Source organism: Propithecus coquereli, unplaced genomic scaffold, assembly GCF_000956105.1.
Source record: "Propithecus coquereli isolate 6110/MARCELLA unplaced genomic scaffold, Pcoq_1.0 Scaffold150, whole genome shotgun sequence".
Classification (NCBI taxonomy): Eukaryota; Metazoa; Chordata; class Mammalia; order Primates; family Indriidae; genus Propithecus; species Propithecus coquereli.
In genome coordinates, this window is record NW_012139414.1 from 1,218,739 (window position 1) to 1,239,133 (window position 20,395).

The 20,395-nt window shown below is 59.8% G+C and overlaps 1 protein-coding gene across 1 annotated transcript; it reads right to left on the reverse strand.

Moving 5' to 3' along the window:
- Positions 1 to 412: 412 nt before the first annotated feature.
- Positions 413 to 17,144, reverse strand: STX1A (syntaxin 1A (brain)). Its single transcript, XM_012640330.1, has 10 exons — positions 17,067 to 17,144; positions 8,902 to 8,979; positions 8,660 to 8,759; positions 5,933 to 6,007; positions 5,126 to 5,199; positions 4,928 to 5,036; positions 4,586 to 4,659; positions 3,662 to 3,799; positions 1,912 to 2,022; positions 413 to 1,740 (listed from the first exon to the last, which is right to left on the reverse strand). The coding sequence occupies exons 1-10, from the start codon at positions 17,094 to 17,096 to the stop codon at positions 1,663 to 1,665; spliced, it is 867 nt and encodes a 288-aa protein (XP_012495784.1). The 5' UTR covers positions 17,097 to 17,144; the 3' UTR covers positions 413 to 1,662.
- Between the last annotated feature and the right edge of the window lie 3,251 nt (positions 17,145 to 20,395).

The window sequence follows — 20,395 nt, forward strand, 5'->3', positions numbered from 1 at the left end:
CTAGCAGGCTGGTAAGAGGTGATCTAGTGGTCACTTGAGATGTGGGGGCCAAGTAGGAAGAGGGACAAGATCTAGGCATGGCAGTACAGAACAGTGCCAGGTGCTAAACAGGAGCTAAGACTTGTAGGGATGGGGCAGTTGTCTGGGAGGAGGTGTAACCCCTACAGGGGAGTCTCCCCCAAATACCAGATTCCAGGCCTCTGCGGTGAGGGGATTCTGGGACTGTCTTCATAGAAAAGCCTGGATGTTATCGACTGAATGGCCAGAGATGGGACTGAGGAAGTTGAAGGCCTTTGGGGGAATGGACGTTGGGATCCTTTGCCTGTGAGCCTCTCTCTTTTGGCACCACGTACATTCATGCCCAAGTCCTAAGGCTGTGACACTGCGGAGGGTAAGAAATCTAGAGCAGAGGCCTGGTACAGATACAAATGTTTATTCTACATAAAAATTTCACAAAATGGGCAGCTGGTTGTACCGAGACCTTTGGTGAAGGGGTGGGAGGGAGTCGCTTTGAAGAAGGCAACACGGACAGTGGTCACAGTCACTGGGCAGGAGCAAAGCTGAGGGCAGATGGGGCACCCAGACACGGCCCCATCCCCTGCTGCATGCGCTCGCATGCACACTCCTTGCCTGTTGACGAGGGAGAGTGGTCTTGGGGCAGGGGCACGTTTCTGACAAGAAGCCCCAAGATGGTGGGGAGGGGGAGGTGGCCCTCCCTGGCTGGCTGCTGAATACTGCGTCGGAGACACTGACACCCACATGGCACATCAATGGGGGCGGCAAGGGCAGGATGAGATTGCAGGCCTGAAGTGACACCTGACTTCCTGGAGCACGAGAGAGCAGGGACTGCTGTCCCAAACATGCAACACAGGCTTGAGGACTGGACTGAGGCCTGCTCTGCCTCGAGCTGCAGGAGTGGCTGGGACTGGGCACCAGCCAGCCTCTTCCAGAGGGTCTCCTGGGGTTGGGCTTAGCCCAAAGGGGCTGCTCCTGGGGCTGCAGGAATGTGGGAAGGGAAGTTGAGGCTGAAGGCCTGTTGGACTTTGCCCCTTACAGGGGAGGGAGCCTGGTCTTGACATGGCCCGAAGCCACAGCACCCTGAGCCTCCTTGGCAGTGATCAGCGATTAGAGGCTTGGAGCTGGGCTCTCACTCAAGGCCACCCCTCCCCTAACCTGAAAAGCAGCACCATGTGGCCAGCTGGTCCCCACCCCTTGGGGCTCAGCTTGTGGGGACAGCTGGAGAGGCCAGAGGACAGGGCAGGTGGGCAGGTCAGCTGGATGCAAGGTTGGGGTCCAGAAAGACCCCTGATCCCGGGAAAAGGCAGCCCCCAGGCCTGAGTGGCATTACTGGAGGCAAGGAGGGGTAGCGTGTGCCACCCTGGGCAGCCCTGCCTTGTAAAGGGAGGTGGCCAGGGCCCACTGGCTATTTCCCTCTGCCTCTTCTGTACAGACAACACTGTCACAAAGATCATGCACACGACACGGCTCAGGGCAGGGTGGGACTGCAGGGCCCATGGCAGAAAATGGCGCAGTATGGGGTGGGAGGGAGAGTGCTCCGAGCCAGAGCCAGCGGCAGGGTGGGGAGGGCAACCCAGCCAGGCAGCAGCAGCCAGGGGCCTCCTTGGGGTGGCCGTCTGGAGTGGAGTGGCAGGTTGGGGGCTTCTATCCGAAGATGCCGCCAAAGGTGGAGGCGATGACGATGCCCAGGATCACACAGCAGATGATGATCATGATTTTCTTCTGCAGGGGAGCAGGCAGGAGGGCCTCAGACACGGTTGGGGGTAGGGAGGGATGAACCCTGAGTCTGGGGAGCTAAGGGGAGAAGGTGACAGCCTGGGGAAGGGGGACTGTGGGATGGCCGGCCCTAACGGGTGCTGGGATGTGGGCTCAGGCACAGCGGGGGCTACTGACCCGGCGCGCCTTGCTCTGGTACTTGACGGCCTTCTTGGTATCAGACACGGCCCTCTCCACATAGTCCACCGCGTGTTCCACGTTGTACTCGATCCTGTCAATCATCTCCCCCTGCAGGGCCGGCGGCACGCGAGCTTCAGAGGGCCCCCTTCTCAGGGTCGGGAGGGGTCTCAGGGCAGGACTTCAGGAAAGCACCCTGAGGTTAGAGGGGGAGAAAAGGGGTGTAAGAAGGGTGGGTAGAGCCAGGCCCCTGGGACAGGGCATCGTGGGCACAGCAGGCTCCCCAGGGCAGATCCCACCTCTCCCCGCAGAGCAGCCGTCTTGGGGTGGAAGGGGCCATGCAGTCTCAGTCAAGGCTCGGGGACCATGCAGAGAACGCTCAGCTGTGCCCACGCCAGCTCACCCCTGTGCCCATGCCAGAGAGGACAGTGCCAGGCAGAGGAAGGCAGGGGCAGGAGTGGGCGGGCTGGCCTCTGGGCCTGCCCTGGTCATAGCTCCCAAGGTGACTCCAGGGGAGTTCCCGCTCCATCCTCCTCAGGCATGATGGTTCCATCCAGCTCTGACTGACCCCCCTGCCCAGCCCCACAGCCCTCTTGGACCCTGTAATCTGGTCCCATGCTGCCCCCAAAGGCCAATGTGACTGAATGTCCCACAAGAATCCCAGGGCATGTCTCCCTCTCCAAGCCTATCGCCTTTACTCGTGTTCATGTCACCATGGTGTCTCACCAGGATGGCAGCAGCAGCTTCCTTGTGGCCTCCCTGCTTCCTAAGGACATGTCACTCCTCCACTTAAAAACCCCCCAGTCTAGGAGAGACTCCACATGCCCCAGCAAAGCCTGCCAAGGCCCCGTCCGCTGCGTCTGCAGCTTCGTCTCAGCTCTGACCGCTGCCTGCGCCCCGGACCCACGGGCCTCCTTTCTGCCCCTCAAATAAGTCCAGCTCTTGCCAGGCTCAGGACCTTGGCCTTGCTATCCCTCTGCCTGGGGCCAGCTCTCAGTCTTCCCTGGGAAGCCTTCATGGCTTGCTCCTGTCCACCTCTTCTGGTATCGGCTCAAATGTTCCCTTCTTGGAAAGGGCTTCCTTGACCACTCCCCTCCAAAGAGGCCACCCCTGTCATTCTACCAGTGTCACTGGAAGTGGTCCTCAGACCACATCAGCATCACCCTTGAGCTTCTCAGATGCACACTCATGGGCCCCACCTCAACCTATCATATCAGTCTCTGGAAATGGGGACCCAGAAACTTATGACAAGTCCTCCAGGTGATTCCTAGGTAGTTTCCGTATTGAGCACCACTGTCCTATCACAATGCCTCCTGCCACCGCCTCCTGAGCACCTGGTACCACTGGAGAACATTCCATTTGTTCTTACACAGACTTTTCACCTAATATCCACTCACTCCAGGAAGCAGGCCCCTCAGCTGTCCTGGTCACTGCTACACCTCCAGCTCCTAGGAAAGCACCGGGTCTACCTGACCCCATGCTTGACAGTTGGTGAATGAGCCAGAGCAGGGCTAGGTGGAGGCGGGTGGGGCCATGCAAGGCCTGGGGTCCCGGAGGGCCAAGCAGAGCCATGCAGAGAAGAGGGTCCTTGGGGCGGGCAGGGCTCTGGTGGCAATTTCAACAGCAGGTGGTTGGTTACCTGAGGACTTGGTCCCTCCCGGACAGGGCAGCATGTCAGGCAGAAAGGGGAGGGATTAGTGCAGCCCTGCGTGCTGCTGTGGGCTGGGGCTGGGGGGACCGGGGTGCTCACCTGACTCTCAACGAGCATGGCCATGTCCATGAACATGTCATGCAGCTCCCGGATGCTGTTCTCTAGTTTGATGATCTCGCTGTGCCGCGTCTCAATCTCGCTCAGAGCCTGCTTCGAGATGCTAGAGTCCATGATGATCTAGGGAGTGGGAGCAGACGCAGAGCTGAGCGGGTGGGCAGGCCGAGAAGGAGGGCTGCTGGGACAGGCAGAGTTGCTCCGGAAGGGGCCTGCAGCTTCCTCCCTAGCCGCAGCCCTACCCTCACTGCTTGGCTTTACCACCTGCTAGCTGTTACCTAATTTCTCTGTGACCCAATTTCCTACCTATAATGTGGGGCTAGTAACACTCCCCACCTGCGCTGACCACATAGTAAGTGCTTAATAAGTGACAGCTCTGATCACCAGCATTTTGCAGAGCCCAAGTTGACTGCCCCATGGACCCAGGCCTGGAACTGCCTTGCTATTCTCCCCTCCCCTACATGGAGTGTGACTGCCCCTCTCCTCTTTCCTCCTGGAACCCACACCCCCAGCTGCCTCCCACACCCGTGTGCCACCTCCCAAGAAGCACCTGCTTTATGGCATAGCACAGAGCTTTACCTGAACGTAAAGACGGCCAAGTGTTGTCCAGGAGGAGAAAACGGCCCCCAGGATGATGGGAGGGGCCCCTGGCCATTGGCAAGTAGGCAAGGGCAGCAAAGAAGTGGATCCACATGGGAGGCACCAGGAGACGGGGTCCTGATTCCGCTTTTGCCACTAACATTTATGTACCTCAGCCTGGTCCCTTCCCCTCTCTGGGACTTGGCCTTCTCTAAAACCTACCTTACAAGGTGGCTGTGTCCAAATGCTGTCCAAACCCAGCACTTTGCACACACACTAGGGGTCATGGTAGAGGGACATGGTAGGTGAGTCATGGAAGGTCACACTCACCCCAGAGGCAAAGATGGCAGGGTTCCCACTCTCCAGCATGTCCTCCAGCTCCTCACTTGTTGTGGTCCGGCCAGCTGCCAGTGGGGTCACACTGAGCCTGGCCCTCTCCCCGGAGCTCAGCATGAGCCCCAGGCCCCACCCCTCCAGCCCACACCCCTACCCATCTAACCCTGGGCCCCACCCCTCTGGCCCCATCCCACCCCTCTAGCCCGGGGCCCCACCCCCTAGCTCTGGGCCATGCCCATCCAGCCCTGGGCCCTGCCCTTCCAGTCCTATCCCTCACCCCCTCTAGCCTTGGGCCCCGCCCCGCCCCTCCAGCTCCGGCACAGCCCCTCAGCTCACTGATCTCCAGCTGCCTCTGGATGCGGCCCTTGCAGCGTTCGCGGTAGTCAGACTGCGTTGCATTGTACTCTGACATGACCTCCACAAACTTTCGCGACAGCGTGGAGTGCTGGGGGTCCGAGATGGGGGTGCAGGTGTCAGGTTCCAGAGAGACCCAGAGGCACAGGTGCCTGCCCACCCAAGAGTCCCGGCCTGCACCTGTGTCTTCCGGATCCTCAGGTCAGCTGAGGAGCGGTTCAGGCCTTCCTCTTGCTCAATGCTCTGCTCGATGCCTGGGGGAACAGATGGCTGCTGACCACAGGCTGTCCCCTTCGCCACCGCCCCCCAACCCACACACCCAGATTTGGCTCCCGACCTGCCCTGGGGGGACCGTGTGTGGCCTGTGGGTGGTGGGGTCAGGGAAGCATCAGGCGCTGATGGGAGGAGGGGCCTCTAAAGGCCCTCCAGCTGCGAAGCGTGTGCACGTGGGTGAGCGCACACCCACCCAGCCGTGAAGACTCAGGCACACCCCAAGCTGTGTGTGTGAGCACCGACTGTGTGCGAGGGCGGGTGGCTCAGGCCACCCTGTTCCTCTGTACTCAGAGAGGCTGTGCACAAGAGGCCGTGCCAGAGTTGGGAGGGCCAGGTGGCCACAACTTGCAGGGCATGTGCCCGAGGCCTCAGCATTCATGGGTGTGCATGTCTGTGTTCACATGAGCGTGCAGGGGCTTTTGCGCGAGACCAGGAGGTGCTGGCCACTTCTTAGACCCTCTTGAACGGAAGTGAGGTGCAGTGCCCAGAGCGGAGCACTGCCTTGATAAAGCCTCAGCGTCTGTGTCCCTGGGCCCAGCACAAATGGGCCTGGCCAAGTAGCTGCTAAGTGAACGGGCACAGGCTGCTGCCCTCATAAAGGAAAGCGAGATCCGGTGTAGCCCTCAGGGTTAGTGAGACCCCATGGGCTACACGGAGCAAGCAGGCCTAGAGGCCCCCCAACCACCCCCAGACAAGGCTGGCAGCCTGACTCACTCTTTAACTTGGAACGAACTTTGTTCGCTGTCTTCTTTATGTCGGACATGAGTTCTTCCAGCTCCTCCTTCGTCTCTGGGGAGGCAGAAGGGGCGGGGGTAGAGCCCCTGGGCTCCTTCCCTGCCTGCCACTCAGGCTCTGCCTCCCGCATGGGGGGCTCGATGGGAGGCTCTGGGCAGACCCCGAGTCTCCCCTCCTCCCCTGGCTAAGGCTCTGCCTGCCCCCCGATTCTGGGCCAGGGCCACACCAGCTGCAGCCTCACCCCTTCTTGTGCTGCCTTTCGAGGAGCCTCCCCTCCTCCGTCGCCCCCACCCCCTGTAGATAACAGATGGGTCTAAATTTAAGGCAGAAATAATTGTGGAGCAGCTGGCGATGCTGGAGTTGGCTCCAGAACACTGACTTGATGCTTCCTGAGTCGAAGGTGGGGGGTGCAGGCTCACCTGGCGTTACCTGGCCCAGGACAGTAAGCAGCCACCCAGTGGGCTGACAGGGGCTCAGGGAGGGAGAAGCCCCCCATCCCCACATTCCCCAGAGTCACAGGCTCAGACACCCTGGGTGGGCAGAACTTGTTCTGCCCCAGAGCTGCCCCTCGCCAGGTGCTGAGCTGAGTGGGCGGGTGCCCGGTGGGGGCGTGGATGGCCTGGGTGGGAGCTGATAGAGAAGAGGTTCAAAGAGGCGGGTCCCTGGGGGGCAGTCGCTCCTGGCCGTGGCAGGTAGCTGGGCCTAGGAAAAGTGAAGCTGGGAGAAAGGCGGTGGCGTAGTGTTTCTGGGCCTTCTTCCCTAAAGTTGGCCGAGTCCATGGGGGTGCCCAGTTCACCACCTTCCCTGAGAGGGGCGGGCTGGCAACATGGGACAACACCCAAGCCTCAGGGCATCCCCAGGACTCCCCCCTGGGAGAAGCCCAACTGAGTTCCTATCGCCCTCTGCTCACCTCTGGGGGTAGGGGTTTCTCCTAGAGGGCCCTGGGGAAGGGCGCTGACAGTGTTCCATCAGGAAGGCCCTACATGGGGTCCCCTCCCAAGTGGAGTGTGAGTGGGCTGGGGTGCGGAAGAGGGGTTCCGAGGAGCGGAGGAGGGCGCCTCATTCGTAAGAACAAAGGAAAACTCGGTTACCAGCTGCTCTGATGTCTCAGCCTCTTTTGCTCAGACCCAAAATAGCCCAGCCCGGATGGCGGCCCCCAGAGCAGGCAGAGTGAGCCTTAGCCCAGGAAAGCCCCCCACTCTCTGCCATCTTTTCTCGTGATTCCTCAGTAACTCTGCTCTGCCTCTGCCATGGACCCCCCACCTGGGAGCCCCCTCCCTCACTGAGAGCCTGGTACTCGGCCAGGTCATGGGTGGTGATTCTGAACCGGTCCCTTCTGTGTTTGACACATGGGGAAGAAGTGCAGATGGCATGAGGGACCTCAAAGAGAGGGAGCCCCAAGGGAGGGGGAGCCCCCGATGCCCACACACCTGCCACCAGTTGGGAGGCCCCTCCCCTGACCTTTATAGGACTCTGTCCCTACCCCACAATCAGTCACCTTCTGACCCTTGGCAGGAGCACCCACACAGGGACATACAGCGACCCAGATATATCTGGGTGCAGACACATGTCACGTGCTGCCATCCGGACATCTCTGGGGAAAGGGGCAAAGCATGATGGCTGCCCCAAGCGTCCCCTTCCCTAGGTGGTCCCACTCCTTGGCTCCCACCTGACCCGTTCTGCCTTCTGAAGGCCTGGCCCTGGGCTTGGTGGGTGTGGCCTTGGCCTCGGTTCAAGCAAGCTGGGGGCTGTGGAAGGATTTATTCTGGGTTCTTGAAGATGCCAGTGGGCTTGGGGGTGAGGGGCTGTGGATAGGAAGGCAGTGCTGGAGATGAGAAGATGATCCAACCACAGGCACCTGGGTGGCCAGGCCTCTCCCCCTGGAAGACCTGGGGAGGGGACGAGGGGACCTGCGTGCTTGTGGTCAGCCTGGCCCGTTAGTGTAGTAACCACCATCTTGACAGGAATGTGGGGGCCGGGTCACAGGACCTATCTGGCGAGTGGAATCTTGTGTGGAGGGAGAAGGGTGACTTCCTGGAGCCCTGAGAATGCCTGCTCCGGGGTACCGCGTGGCTAGGCGCCAGGGCTGCCAGCTCTTTCCGGAAGCTCTGCCTGCTTGGCCGGCCTGCCCTCCCACAGTGCTGCAGAGCTGCCATCTGCTCCCTGGGAGGTGTGGGGTGGGGCGGGGCAGGGCGGGGCGGGGCGAGGCCTCCTATTGATCAGAGACAGCTCCCTCCCTCCTTCCCGCCTCCCAGAAGCCCAGGGCAGAAGCCAGCCCTGTCACCTTAGAAAAAAGCCAGCTTACCCAGGGCAGCAGCCAGCCCTGTCACCTTAGAAAAAAGCCAGCTTACCCAGGGCAGCAGCCAGCCCTGTCACCTTAGAAAAAAGCCAGCTTACGCAGGGAGGGCGGGGCTGGCCACCTGACCCACCCAGCCCCAAGGAGGGCCACCCCTTCCACCACCCAAGTCTTTGCATGAGACACGGTCCCACGGCCAGCGATACTGGGCAATGACCCCTCAACACCAGGCTGAGGACAGCTGTGTTTCCTGAGACTTCTCATGGACCCCTCCCAGCCTGGCCAGCCCAGGCCCCCCTCTGCCCTCCAGCAATGAGGGGCACTGGGGTTCCATGAGCACCCCCTGGCAGGAGCCCCTTCCTGGAGGCCTGTGGGGCCTGAAACCTGTGCCCGCGCACCCACGCACTCACTCTCGTCGGGGTTGGGGGAGGCCAGGATGGCGCTGTGTTTCCGCTTCACCTCCTCCACATTCTCGGCGATCTTGTCAATGAAGCCCCGGATCTCCTCCACCTGCGGGCCAAGGCCAGGGTCAGGAGGAGAAAATGTGGCGAGGGGCTTCTTGGGCCTGGGGCTTGGCCCAAGGAGGGCCGAGCTCAGGGCTCCGGGAGAGCATGGGCCAGGCATGGGGAGAGTTGGGTGTGCTGGCTCCCACCTGCTCAAAGAACTCATCCATGAAGCGGTCTCGGTCCACGGTGACGGTGACGTCATCATCATCATCGCTGTCCTTGGCCTGCACAGGGTGGTGTACATATGAATGGATCTGTGGTAGGTCCACTGGGCCCAAGGGACCCGGGGTCCCAAACTGCACAGCATCTGGCACATGCAGACGCACAGCATGCAGCTCCATGGCCCGGCCCATCCGCCTCCCTCCTGGGGGCCTCTGGGCAGCGACAAGAACAGGCCTGGCTGTGCCCTCAGCTGCCAGCCACAGTGAGAACTGGAGGGCTGCTGCAGACCCAGCAGGAGGAGAGAGGCCTGGCCTGTCAAGTGGGTCCCGGGGCCAAGTCTCGGCCTCGAGGTCAAGGACTCTCTCTCCTGACTAGCTGCCTGCCCCTCCCTGCAGCTAGGCAGGCCTCTGTCTGGCCCCCCTGGGTCCCCAGGCCCTGCCTGGGACAGATTCCTGGAAGCCGCACTCCCTACTCTCCTGGCCAGTGGTTTTCATCCACGTGGAGCCCAGAGGTCCCAAGCTCCCTTCCCAGGGTGGGCCCTGCAGGGTAAGGCCTGCCCACTCTGTCCCGGTCCTGGGCACCACCAAACCCTGCCCTGGAGGAGGGATGGCTCAGACATGGGGCCATCTCCACAGTACCCCTGGACAGGCCTGGGAGATACTCTCTGTGTGGGGCGCTGCTGGGTGCAGCTTTGCCTAGTTGGGCATCTTAGGAATCTTCTTTCTCCCTGTCAGTTGGGACGCTAGACATTGGTCCTCCTTCGTTCCAGCTCCAGAGCTGGGCCCGACAGGCACGAGGGGCCAGTCACATTGCCACTTGGCTTGGGGCCTGCCTCAGCCCTCCGCCACAGGTGCAGGCCCCACCCTGCTGCCCCAGGAGCAGCTGTACAAAAGCCATCCCCATCATGGGGCAGAGGTAATTACACCTCTGGCTGCCCAGTACCCTGGCCACGGTCATTACTGTCCATCCCTGACACCTCGAGTTGGCCAGGGTCAGCCCAATCCACCAGCAAGGCCACGGTCCTGCTCCACAGCCAAGGCAAGGATACCCAGGTGGCCACCCTGGGCCAGGGACCGATACCGCTCACCTGGGGTTTAGGGCTCAGTCCCACCTCATCCTCAGCACCCCACTGGAACAGGCACAGCCCAGCTCAGCACCGGCCCCACCTCAGTGCCCTCTTGCCAGGACCAAGGCAGGTGGAGGTGGACCCACCGGGCTGGGCCCCAGCCTCAGCAGACACCGAGCAGCTGAGGGGCTTCCCATCTGGGTCTGTCTGCTCTTCTGTGACATGGGGACAGTGAGGCCTGGCCACAGGAAGGGAGGTGCAGAAAGGGCAGGAAAGCAGAGCGTGTTCCCTAAGGCGGAACATAGGGGTCCCATGTGTTGGGGGCCCATGGGCCCCCTTACCCCACCAAAGTGGGGACCAGCCGTGAGAGGGGTGGCTGGGAACTTTTCTGGAGACGGCTCAGAGGGGCCTCACATCAAGAGAGCATACCTCCTCCCCTAGCAGCTAAAATAAATCCTTGTTCCCACTCCCCACAAGTGCCTGTGGCTGTACCAGGTGGCCACCCCTCCCCCATCAAACCCCCCTCCCCTATCAAACCCCTCTCCCCTAATCACAGAGAATCTAGGAGCCATAGTCACACTTTCAGACCATGCCAGGCCTAAGAGTTGAGTCAGAGGAGCACTCCCTAGGGAAACTGAGGCAGAGCACAGCTTGGAGGAGCCCAGCTCCCCGTCCTGGGCAGCCTGCTGGGTTGGGAAGTGGCCCCGGGAGTTCCTGCCATGTAGCGCCCGGCCTTCTCTGTCCTGGTGCCTGGAGGAGAAGGAGGATGAGAAAGGGTGGAAAGAGAATTTTCCAGCTCTGGCCACCCCTTTCTCTGGGGAAAGAGCTGGAAAATTCTCCTTGCAGCCTGCTGAGCGAGCCCCTGCCCTGCCCTCAGAGACTCCTGGCATCTGGGCCAGGAGTCCTGGCATCTGGTGCCTCTCCCGGCCCAGTTTGCCCATCTAGAAAACGAGGACATTATCTTCTCCAGGCATGCAGCCCGACCTGCTAGCTCGGTGGCCTCCCCAGCGAGCTGAAGGCTGGGCTGGGAACTTTCTCCAACCGAGGTGGGCAGGGGAGCTGCCCACACCCTCCTCCAGACATTTCACCTATGAGGGCAGAGCTGGGGGAGGGGAGACCAAGCCAGGGTCTGCCTGGGGCACCCAGGTTGGTGTCCACCCCAGAGGTGGCATTCAGACTGGCCCCAAAGCCAGTCAGGGTTTAGCGCCTGACCTCCCAGCCTTGGCCGCACCAGCTGTGGCTCCAAGCACAACTCAGAGGGGATGCTGAAGGGGACCCCTCCTTACCAAGTCCTCCCACCTCTTCTTTCTCAGGACCCTACCCCTCCTCTTCACCCCACTGCCCTACTACACTGCACCTCTAACTGTCTCCTGCCCTACAATCCACCCACTGTGATTCCAGAAAGCTGACATTCCCCTCATCCTTGGGTGCCACCTCCTTCCAGAAGCCTCCTCCCCACCATCAGTGTCTCATGCCCACACACTATTTACATCCCTATTGGAGCCACAGCTGCAGACTCTCAGGCCCTGCAAAGTCCTCCTGGCCTCAGTTTCCAGCCTCAGCTTGCATGCCTCCTGTGACGGAGCACTCACTAGATTTCCCAGGCAGCTCTGTCCATCCTGGGCAAGCCCAACTGTTAGAAAGTCCTTCCCTGTCCTGTGGTTTAGTCCAAGGCCATAAAGAACCTGCTGGAGATGTGAAGGTAGCATCCATATCCTTGGGTTCCTCGACTTAAGCATTCCTTCCCCTTCAGATCTTTCCAAGGGGCCCCAAATTGCAGCCCCTACCCCAGACTTGTTCCGCTCTGCCTGTCTTCTGCAGTATAGCATACAAACCCAATCTGCTGCTGACTGTGGTCTGAGCAGTGCCAAAGATCTGATCCAGCCCCTCCCTGTTTCTGTATGGTCTACCTCTATTAATGCAGCCAGAGATCACGTAAGTGTTCATTTAGCATTTTCTACCAAGGAAAGTCCCAAGCCCTTCCCCACCATTGTCTACACAAGTGAATTTTGGGCTCAAGTGAGGGACTTTTTTCCTGCTTTCATATCTTTTCTTTTCTTTCTCTTTTTTTTTTTTTCAAGACAGGGTCTCACTTTGTCGCCCAGACTGAAGAGTACAGTGGCACAATCATAGCTCACCGTGGCCTCAAACTCCTGGGCTCAAGCGATCCTTTCACTTCAGCCTCCCAAGTAGCTGGGACTCCAGGCACATACCACACCTGGCTACTGTTTCATTTCTTCATTTGTTCTGATCCTTGTTTCAGTTGGTGGGATCCCGATGCCCCTTGACTCTGTTGCCCCCGCAACCGCATCCACATCCAAGCCAGAGCCCTGTGGCACCCTTCTAGAGACATCCTCTACATCAACTCAGACCTCGATCAGTTCCCATTGGACACTGAATAAACTGACAAGGACGTAGGCTGTCAGAGCCCCGCCCCCACTTCCTCTGTCTCCCAACCCAGACGCTCCTGACCAAAACGGAACTGGATAATGAGGTTAGCCTGGCATGCTGTCTTCCTGGTGTCTTGGGCTGACCAGGGTGGACACTGTACACATGAAAAAAGTGGGCACCCAGACATTTGTTGAATGATTAGGACCCCAGCTCCCTTGGGAATCTACCAACCCTCTCTAAGCAACAGTAATGGCTCCAGAACAGAGGCTGCAATGGAGTTGAGGTCTTGGGAGGCGCTGGTGTGCAGGTGGCAGCCAGAGCCGTGGGGCAGTTACAAGCTCAAAGGCCCAAATATCTTATGGCCAGATGCACCCAGATATCATACGGGCACTCTGTGTGCCACCAGGCTCAAGCCAGGACCTGCCTCTTTCTTCTCTGAACACCCTGGCTCAGAACCCCACTGTGTCCCAGGGCCGTGCAAGCCAGAAACCTGGGGGCATCCACCCTCTTCCTCCTCCGTTTCCATCCACCCAACATTCAGTGTGTCCTCAATTGGTGGTTTTAGAACCAGAATCCCTTGGGGGAACTTTAAAAAACACAGCTTTCAGGGTTCCACCCCAGAGAGACTAAATCAGCCTGAATTAGGGAGGTTCAGTTTTTTTGAAAGCACTCTCACCCCCAGGGTAGAAAACTGCTAGTCTGGTGGCTCCCACCCTGTGACCTGCTGTCCAAGCTCTGGCCTCACCACCTCCAATCAGGAATGGAAGCTGGGAGAGCTGCCGTGGAGTCGTGGAGTCAGCAGGAAGAGGAGATCCGGCACAACCACTGTGCACGCGGAGGCGGGGCAGCCCTGGTGGTCTCCCCGGGCACTGGCTCCAGGATTCCAGGACACCTTCCTGGAAGCCGGAGTCTGATTCCTCCAAGAGGCACGGAGGCCAGTCAGCCTCCAGGTCGGTCCCAGGGGAGGGCGTCAGGCCAGCCGGCAGGGTTGATTCATCGCTGCTGAGCAGAGTTGCTGTTGTCTGCCTTGAGGGCTATTTTTTTCCCTTCCTCTCTTAAATGACTAATCAAAGTCAATATCACTAGCGCAGAGAGCACTGAGAGCTGAGTCAGGGGTGTGTGAGAGGCCAGGCTGGGTCTCCAGGAAAGAGGGCTCTCCAGTCTGATGCCCTCCCCCTGTCCCCACCCTCCGGGTCTGTGTACTCCCTGGGCCTCCGACACCAGGTCCCTACTCGGCAGAGCCTGCCCCTTAGCAGGGCCCCAGAGCAGCTCAGGGAGGCAGCTCCAGGTCCCTTTCTGGACCTCAGTTTTTTGATCTGTAAGACAGGAGGTTGGACTAGATGGTCCAGGAAGGCCATTCCATCTGCACCCCAAAGGAAAATGTGCCCAGATCCACTGTTTATTCTGGGAAACCCCAGGGAGGTAGCAGGAGGGAAGGAGGGAGCCCCTGCCCTGTGCCCATTGGTCCAGGGCAGAAATGCTGCCCTGCGTGCGAGGCAGTTAACACCGGCTCCATTTTACAGATGAGAAACCGAGCAGAGACAGACCGACCACCAGTCTCTTCCTAGCAACGAGGGAGAGAGTAGGGAACTGGTGGGCCAAGGGGGCACCGGCCTTCCCCATCCAGGCCTGCCCCGCTGCCCCAGTGAGCTGGCCCCAGTCTAGATGTCAGGGGGCCCCAGGGGGGCCCTGAGAGGCCAGGTGCTGGGACCACCAGCTGTTCTCTCCTAGTTGGGCATTCCTACCTCTCTGCCCTTCCTCAAGCTCACCCCTCTGTCCTCCTGTTCAAATCCAGCTCCTCCTTCGGGGACATCCTAAGTTCTCTTCTTCCAGGTTCCAGCTGCCCCAACACCCCCTACTGCCTCTGTCTTCTGCCTCCCGCAGTGGGTCCCACGTGCCTGTCCCACATGGCTCAGCCGGGAGATAAACAGCATTGTGGGCCCATGGAGGGGCAGGTCAGCTTTGGGAGGCCCCAGGGAAGAAAATCAGGGAGGTCCCTGTGTTGAGGGGTGAAGGCTGCTACATACCAGGCTGGGGCTGTCTGGGGGTGCCCTGTCCCAAAGCCCCTCCCCGGCTATGTGACCCTCACCCAGTCTTTGCCCCCTTAGGTCTCTCTGTCCCCCCTGTACCCTGGGGTGGCCCTGCTGATCTCTGAGGACCTGCTACAGTGGTGAGGCCCCCCACTGGCCTCCAATGACCCCCTTCTCCCTGCATCTGCAGAACGGGAAGCAGCAGCCCCACAAGAGGTGGGGGCTGGAGAGGGCTGGAGGGCTGGGCCTGGCCTGCAGAGCGCTGAGGAAACACGCCAGCTCCTTCCCCAAGTGTGACTTTTATAAATAAGCTCCCTTCGCCTCCCTTCCAAATGTGGTGGCGTTGGATGGGGGGAGAAGGAGAAAGGAGAAGGAGGAGGAGGAGGGAGGGAGGGAGGGTTGGGGGTGGCGCACAGCCGCTGTCCCCAGCACCATCACTGTCCATCCCAGCCAGCACTGGCTTCTTCATTCCTGGGGATTCTGGGCTGAAAATTCTGACTCCTGGGGTTCAAGGTCTCACCGAAATGTGGAGTGGAGTCAGGAGACCTGTGACCATGCCTCTCACCCTGAAAAACTGGGTTCCAGGTTTTCCTATCTCCACTTTACAGACAAGAACCCCAGGCTCAGAGGGAAAGGGACTTGTAGGAATGGCAACCCCTCAAGACTGATGATTCCATTCCACCTGCTGTGGGCTCCTGCCAGCCGCCCCTCAAGGCTGCTTGAAACCCTTCATGGGCAGGGCCACCAGTAGTACCGTGGGCTCTGAATGCCCAGCTGGGGCGGGCAGGGTAGGGGATGCCTGGAGAGGAACCTCAGACAGTTCAAAGCAAAGCCAGGCCTCACCATCTAAGGGGCCACCTGGGCTAGTGTGTGTGTGTGTGTGTGTGTATGTGTGTGTGTTTGTGTGTCAGAGACACAACCCAAGCTCTCCTGGGGGGGCCCAGTCCCAGCCAGGCCCAAGTCTGACCATCTTCAAGGACTAGGCAAAGCCCCTTTCTACCATCCGTTGATCTACCAGGCAAGCCACTGCTCCTTTGTGCCTCAGTTTCCCTTTCAGCAGAGGGGATGAAAGCTGACAAACCAGATGATATCATCACATGTAAGGAGCTGTTCCCCCCGTCACTTGGTCCCCACACATACCCTCCTCCGACCTACCAGACACCCAAACATCAGCCAACACACCACACAGCCGTTCATCACCAAGATAACAGTCTTTCCCATTGAGCGGAGCACAGGAAACTTGAGGGCAACCACAAAGGCTGGTGGGGGGAGCGTTTGGAGGCCATATACCTACCACATAAGGGACTATCTTCTTCCTTTGAAACCCCATGGGGTTTACCCCAGGGGCTGGGCACTCAGCCAGGAACAACACAGGTCTGAAGGCAGGGTGGGGGCCAGAGTGAGGGGGGAGGTGGAGGCAGGCGAGCACAGGCTGCCCACAGACAAGACTGGTGTGATGGGGGGAGACTCGGGCACCAACACAGGAAGCTTCTGGACACAGAAGACAAGCCATGGGTCAAAAGCCCAAAGGACACTTGAAACTTTCCATATGAGGGGACCTAGGGCTCCAGCTCTAAGCCCTGTGGCAGGAGGAGGGATCTGGGAGCTACTGGGCTGGGGGCTCTGGTGATCAGTGGGTGGGGCCTGTCAGCAGGGTGGACAGCCAGGGGATCCGATGAGGCTCACTCGGGTCTTGAGCCCTGCCCCCTGCCCCCACAGGGAGGCTTCATTTCCTTCACCGCCCCCACAGGCCGCCAGGCTTGCTGTCCTTAAGGGCAGAGGCCAGGGGAAGGGGACCCTACTGATGAGGAGCTGGCAGCAGGGGTCTCTGTCCCGGTAGGGAGGGTGGGCTCTGACTGGGAACCTTTGTGCATCCTCCTACTCCCCTCAAACCCCGCCCCAGGAGCCACACCCCAGGGGCTTCGGAGACACAGGTGGAAAAATGTATTGATCCAGATCAGAGTCAGACCACGGAACCACGGAAGGGTCTGGAAAAGCTAGCCCGGGCTGCCCGGAAGCCCGAAGGAGGACCGGGGGCGAGTGTGACCCCTCCCAGAGCCCGGGCGGGCAGAGGATCCCGACCGCGAGCCACAGGTGAGGGGAGCCACAGGTGACGGGGCGGCGCGGCGCCCCGCGAGACGGCTCCCGCCGAGGAGGCCGCCCCCACCGACGGCCGGGTTTCTGCAGCGCGCCCGGCAGCGGATCTGGACAGGGGGCCGCCCTGGCCCGTTCCCACCGCGGTCCCGCCGTCTGTCTACACCGCGCCGGGACGGGAAGTCAGCGATGAGGGACAGCGGGGGAACAGAGGAAGGACCCGCTCCGCGGGCGGGGGAGAGGTCAGGCTCTCCGTCCCGTCACCGAAACCGCATAATAACCCTCCGACTCCCCAAAACCAGAGGGCGCCGAAAAGTTTATCCAGGACCCCGGGCTCCAGCCACGAGTCCACGGGTCAACACGGCCGAGCTCACGCGAGCCCGTGACCCCGAGTGGGTCCGAGGGGCGGGACCCGGACGGGGGTCGGGGTCCCCGGCTCGCACCGCTCCCTCCCGCCCGGCGGGGCCGCAGGGGTCGCCACCGCGCTCGCTGGCCGCGGGGGCCGGGCGGGGAGTGTCCGGCGCGCTGGCGCGGGCGGCGGGCGGCAGCGCGCCGGGGCCGGACTCACCGTGCGGAGCTCCTGGGTTCGGTCCTTCATGCTCCCGGGAGTGGCAGCGGCGCCGGCTGCAGCCGAGTGAGCCCCGCATGCGCGGCGGCCGCCCCGCGGCTGCGCAGCGCCCGCCCGGCCCCGCCCCGGCCCCCGGGACCCCGGCCCAGCCCAGCCCAGCCCGGCCCCGCCCAGCGCCCTCCGGGCCCCCGCCCCGGCCCCGCCCCACTCGAAGCTCTGGGGCCTAGTCCCCCTGCGTCCTCGATTCGTGACCCCTGCCTGGGATGGAGCCCCAGCCCCTCTCCACTCTGCCGCTCCGCATCCCTGTTCTGGACCCTGGATCCTCGGCCCCGGAGCCCTTCGCATCCCGGGGGATTTGCTGGAGGTTGCAACTCCTTGGCAGACTTCATTGCCACAGGGCCTCCAACGTCTCCCTGCAGTCCGTCAGTCCCCCAGCCAGAAACCTGCTCCAGAGAGTTCCAGCCTCCGGGCCCCCACCCTTCCCACCTTCTCCCATCATCCGACCCGGACTCAGGCTTTGCCACCTTCTGCCCTGGTAGTTCTCAGTTCACAGGGCGGGATGCTGGGTGAGCCCCCTTTTCCTTTAGTTTCCACTCCCGGTGGGGACGCAGGAACCCCTCTATCTTTGGGAAAGGGAGATTTAAGTTACACTGCCCTCTCCTTCCCTTTTCCCTGCGTCTCCCACCCTGACCTCCAGCCAAAGGCCTCAGGTCCTGTTTTCTATCTGGAAGCTGGGGGCAGCTGAGCCTGGGCCCAGCTTCCTCTGGGACTAATGGGAAGACCTAAGCAGTACCCGGGAGGGGGCGGGGGGCGAGAGTGGAGGGGCGATGTTCCCTTTTAGGTCCCTGCCAGGATCCTGTTGCAACAGCAGTCACACACGCCCATCTCCCCACCACCCCCACTGCCCCAGCTGTCCCTTCTATGCAGTGGCCCAGACCCTCTTGACCTCAAGCCAAGCACTCCCCCTGCTCCCTATCCCAGGCTGCCACGGCATTGCTCTGGAGCCAGTCCAGCTCCCTGCTGCCCAGTGTGTCTGAGCCTGGCACATCTCCCAGACGATGGGCACAGGTTAGCTAGCTGGCAGTCAGGCTGGGGACACTGTTCCAGACTTCCCTTCTTCCCTGGAAAATCTAGCCCAAGACACTCGAATGTGTCCTGGCATGGAAGACAGCCACGCCCTTTCCAGTTGTCCAGGCTTCAACCCTGAGTGATCGTAGAGCAGGCATTGGTGGCATCTTATATGACAGATGAGAAACAAGCACCAATCTGCTAGAGGGACTTGCCCAGGATTATGGAAACAAGTGGCAAGGGAGGCTGCCTGACCCTTGGCCTAGTGTTCTTTCCTGCGTGCAGGGTGAGTCAGCGGAGTGGGTCACGGGAGTGCCCCCAGAGCCAGTGTCTGGCCCTGCAGGGAGAGGGCAGGAAGGGGAGGCATAGCTCCTGCCCTCAGAGGGCCCAGTGTAATGCCAAGCATCATTCACTAAGATGTAGATTAAATGATAGCCTGAAAAATGAATAAAGGAATTAACATGTGCCCTTTACCTTAAACTCTGTTTTACTAAGTCTTATCTCATTTAATCATTCATTCATCCATCAAACATTAAATGGGAAACTGTGTACTGGGGCCACTGTTCTTCACTCAAGGTGTTTCCACTGTATTGGGGGAGACAGACATGGTTTCAACATGTAAGGGAACCAGGTGGCTTCCCAGAGGTGGTGCCATTTGAACAGGGAGTTGGAGAAGTGGGCTCACAGCAGGAAGGTTACTGGGGCAGGGCTGGGCGTGGGGTACACTCAACAGTGGGGTGCTCTGTCAGGAGAACCTCAGGGGCCTGTATGACACTCAGGTGAGCACGGGTGGGCACAGGTGGGAAATGAGGCCAGGGAGCGAAGCCTCGAATGCTGAATGTCATTGTGAAGAGCCCATAAAGGAAGCGCCAGTTGAGGGTCAGATTTTCACTCGTTTAGTCAAAAGGTATTTAATTGAGTATCTACTATGTGCCGACTCTTCTAGATGCTGGGAATAGGGCAGAAAACAAGACAGGCAAGTCCTTGCACTTGTGGAGTCCACAGTCTGGTAGAGGAAAGATGATAAATAAACAAATAACATATATAATGGTGACATATGTACGGAGCGGGTAAAGTAGGAAAGGATGCAGGGACAACTGGGTTTGAGAGGGGAATTCCAATTTCAAGGAGGGCCTTGCTGAGAGGGCAACATTTGAGTGACTCTCTGGAGGAGGTGAGGGATGAGCCATGCAGTAGGTGGGGAACAGCAGTCTGGGCAGAGGGAACAGCAGGTGCAACCACCATGGAGAGGGAGCGAGCCCAGCATGTTGGAAACAGCAGAGAAGGCAAGGGAGGGGCAGGTCGTGGGAGGCCTTGTAAGCGTCCTGTGTCCTTTGGTTTTCACTCTGAGCGGGATGGAGCCCCAGTTGGGTTTTGAGCTGAGGAGGGACAGGATCCATCTTTGGCTAGAACAGGCTTGCTGTGGTTGCTGGGTTGAGACTAGACAGGGATGAGGGTGGAAGCTGGAGCATTATCTAGAAGGTTACAGCAATAACACAGGTGGGAGACAGTGGGGGGCAGGGCAAAGGTGACAGCAGTGGCAGTGGTGAGAAGTGGCCATATAGTGGATATATTTTAAAGGTAGAGCCAACAGGGTTTACTAATGGAATGGAGAAGTGGGGTGGGGTGGGGGATGGATGGGAGCAGGGGGACTAAGAAAGAGGAATTCAGGATGACTGGAGTTAAGATTTTTCACCTGAACAACAAGAAAGATAGTGCTGCCATTTGCAAAGATGAGGGAGGCTGGATGGGGAGCAGGGGGGTTAGGGGTGAACCAGGAATTGGGGTTGGAGCCGAATTGCCCACTAGACAGCTCGATGGGGAGAGCAAGTAGACAGTTGCCTGTACAAGTCTGGAATTCACAGGGGTGTCCAGGCTGGAAGAAAAGATGGTTTTCAAAGCAAGAGAAGAGGCCCTTCTGTAGCAGTGTGGAGGACAGCTGGACGCTGCTGTGGTGACCAGGACAGAGACTGTGACAGTCCAAACCAAAGCAGGACCAGCCAGACTGGAGGGAAGGGTCAAAGGCATTCAAGAGATTTTACTTACTATACCTTAACTTCAATTATGAAAAGGACACACGTTTGTTGTAAAACATTAAAATAACAGACAGGTATTATGAAGTAGAAGCAGCAGGCCATGGTGACGGGCCAGCCCCTTAGCTTCTGGCTTGGCGTCCTGGAGGACAAGCCTGTCTGGGGGCTGGGTGGGGAGTTCAAGCTGGGATATGGAATATTTCAGGTGCCTGCCCCGACATCCGGAGT